Source organism: Belonocnema kinseyi, chromosome 2, assembly GCF_010883055.1.
Source record: "Belonocnema kinseyi isolate 2016_QV_RU_SX_M_011 chromosome 2, B_treatae_v1, whole genome shotgun sequence".
NCBI classification, from domain to species: domain Eukaryota; kingdom Metazoa; phylum Arthropoda; class Insecta; order Hymenoptera; family Cynipidae; genus Belonocnema; species Belonocnema kinseyi.
In genome coordinates this window covers 67685614-67687998 of record NC_046658.1, presented here as the reverse complement: position 1 = coordinate 67687998, position 2385 = coordinate 67685614, and the positions used below count along the sequence as shown (strand labels likewise).

General features: G+C 35.3%; 1 protein-coding gene across 5 annotated transcripts in view; it reads left to right on the top strand.

Moving 5' to 3' along the window:
- LOC117166839 (putative uncharacterized protein DDB_G0271606) overlaps positions 1 to 2385 on the top strand; it is a 20138-nt gene that overhangs the window by 13180 nt on the left and 4573 nt on the right. For 4 of the 5 annotated variants that reach the window (XM_033351180.1, XM_033351181.1, XM_033351179.1 and 1 more), the window contains one exon: positions 1417 to 1885. In XM_033351180.1, coding sequence (XP_033207071.1) covers positions 1417 to 1885 — 469 coding nt within the window. The remainder of the gene's footprint in view (positions 1 to 1416; positions 1886 to 2385) is intronic. The other variant, XM_033351182.1, reaches the window with a different exon arrangement.

Genomic DNA, 2385 nt, shown 5'->3' with positions numbered 1-2385 from the left:
TAGACCAATGAAAAAAGTATCACGCAGGGGCGGGGGGTCAGAATTTTCTGAATAATGTATAATTTATTTTGTGAATGGCCACTTATCCGATAATTCAAAGTTAATCGATTTCTTGCATAATGGAGCCAAAAGAGTCAATTTTTTTCTTAACCGAGGGAAATCAGGAACATTTACCAGGAGAAAGGCGGGAGTCGAAAAGATTGACGCCAAAATAGCATGTTTTTAGCCTATTTTTTGGGCCTCGCTAGCGACCTAGGGAAAAAATATGAAAATATGTTACATGTATCAAATTTCTTTTAATTAAAACCCAAAGAGAGCATCGCTTTTCGTTTTTTTCTTAATTTCAAAAAATCAACTCTATTTAGTAGGGGTTGGGAAGACCCCAAACAAATTAAAAATTGTAAATACCACTAATTATAACATCATTTTTTACATCAACCACTTATCAATCAAGAAAATACGTGTTTTTACCTTTTTAAGGTTTATTTTATAGAAAAGTACAATGAAAAATGATTTTATTATTAGTGGTATTTTCATATATTTTTTAATCTTCTCAATCCCTTAATGGAGGTAATTTTTTGAAATTAAAAAAAAACTATCTTTTCCCCCCAAGTCGCTAAGGTGGTCCAAAAACTAGCCAACTTTAGCGTCACTCTTTAAAAAATAGTTACCACCTTGAAAATAAAATGAATTCACTTCGTTTTCTGGCATGCCAATAATAAGACTAAGGTGCCAAGAATTCGTGCTCTTACCCTATCAATTCGCAGATTTAAAATTCATCGTAAAGTTCTAAAACAAGTATTAAGATTTTGAAAAAGGTTCTTCTTGTAGCAATCCTAGAAATCGTTGAAATCTGGGTTTTTACTGAAGTCCTGTTTCAAAATTCCTTAACTTTTCCAGGTAAACTACTTTTGAAACAGTTCCATGTCTAGTTTAAAACAAAACCCAGTCAGTTCAGTTTCAATAAAATCTACTGATCTCAAGACTAATTTACCAAACATTTCTTGTACAATTATTAACTATGAAAATTGTAAAGTCTTTTTAAACTTTAAATTAGCTTTTACTGTGCAGATATGCTTATTAAAACTTTTAAATTGGCGTGATTAAAAAAGTTTGTCACTTTTTCAAAATGCTATGACACTTCTATTTTTGAAAGAATTTTTCACAATACCATGACTTGTCCAGGTTTTTCTGAACTTTTTGAGGATTCCATGACTTCCAGGTGTTTCAGATTTTGTAGTAACCTTGGAAATTGTTGCGCAATCTTTGAGAATTTTTTAAAATCTTTAAATATGGTGTACGCTCAAAAGTTGAGTGGTCAACCCTTGGTAATTTCGTAAAATTACAGTGTCTACTTCTTTGGTTTGAATTCAAGGACTGTATAAATAAATTTTCCTATCTGCTTTCATTTTTTAGGAGCCCAGGGTCAGCAGCTGACCTTAATTCCTGCGTCGGCTTTGCAGTCCTTGGCACAACAGGGAGGCATGATGCGAGGGGTGAATGTTGGTGGTCAAGTGATGCAAATCCAACAGAATCCAGGGATAAACACAGCAAATGGTTTCCTGCAGTCGATTCCTGTGCAGAATATTCCCGGACTGGGAAACGTCCAAGTGATACCCGCGAGTGCCCTCCAGCCCCAGGCAGTTCAAACCTTGCCAGCTGCCAATGGAGCTCCCATCGTCGCCACGCACTTGGATAATGCTGATCCAACTAAGTGGCAGATTCTTCAAACGATACAATCCAACGGGACGATCTCTTCTCCGGCTTCAGGGTCCCATCAGCATCAAGTAAATAATACCTCGAATATCAGTGGGGATACAGACTCTAGCAAGCAGCACCGAAGGAGGGTAGCTTGCACATGTCCAAACTGCGGTGACGGAGATAGGTACAATCTTAACACTTTACCAAACCACGATAGACGTTTGCTTTCGCATTTCGGCAAAACGTATCTGTGATCGGAAGTTGCTTTTCTTTTAAAAAGTCTACACTATTTCAACATTTAAAGATATGAATATTTAAATGATTTTCGAACAAATAGTTTGAGACTTGTCGAATATATTGTTTGGGAAATGCAGTAAAAAACAAGTTTCTTACATTTTCATGATAAACTACCTATTTAAGGCTCAATTAACAAAAAAACTTCCGATCTCTGAAATATTATCTACACACTTATACCAAGTCCTTAACGTGATACTAAACATTCTTACACAAACAATTTAACAGCCTATTGATTAATTTTACACTACATGGGTTAATTTGACATTAATGGCGCTTCAGGTTAGTTTATTTTTTAAATCAACCACAGGGAACTGCTTACATCAGCATTTTTCTTGCTAATATTTAAAACTCACCCCAGTTTTTCTGCTAGGATAACATAGTCTATGG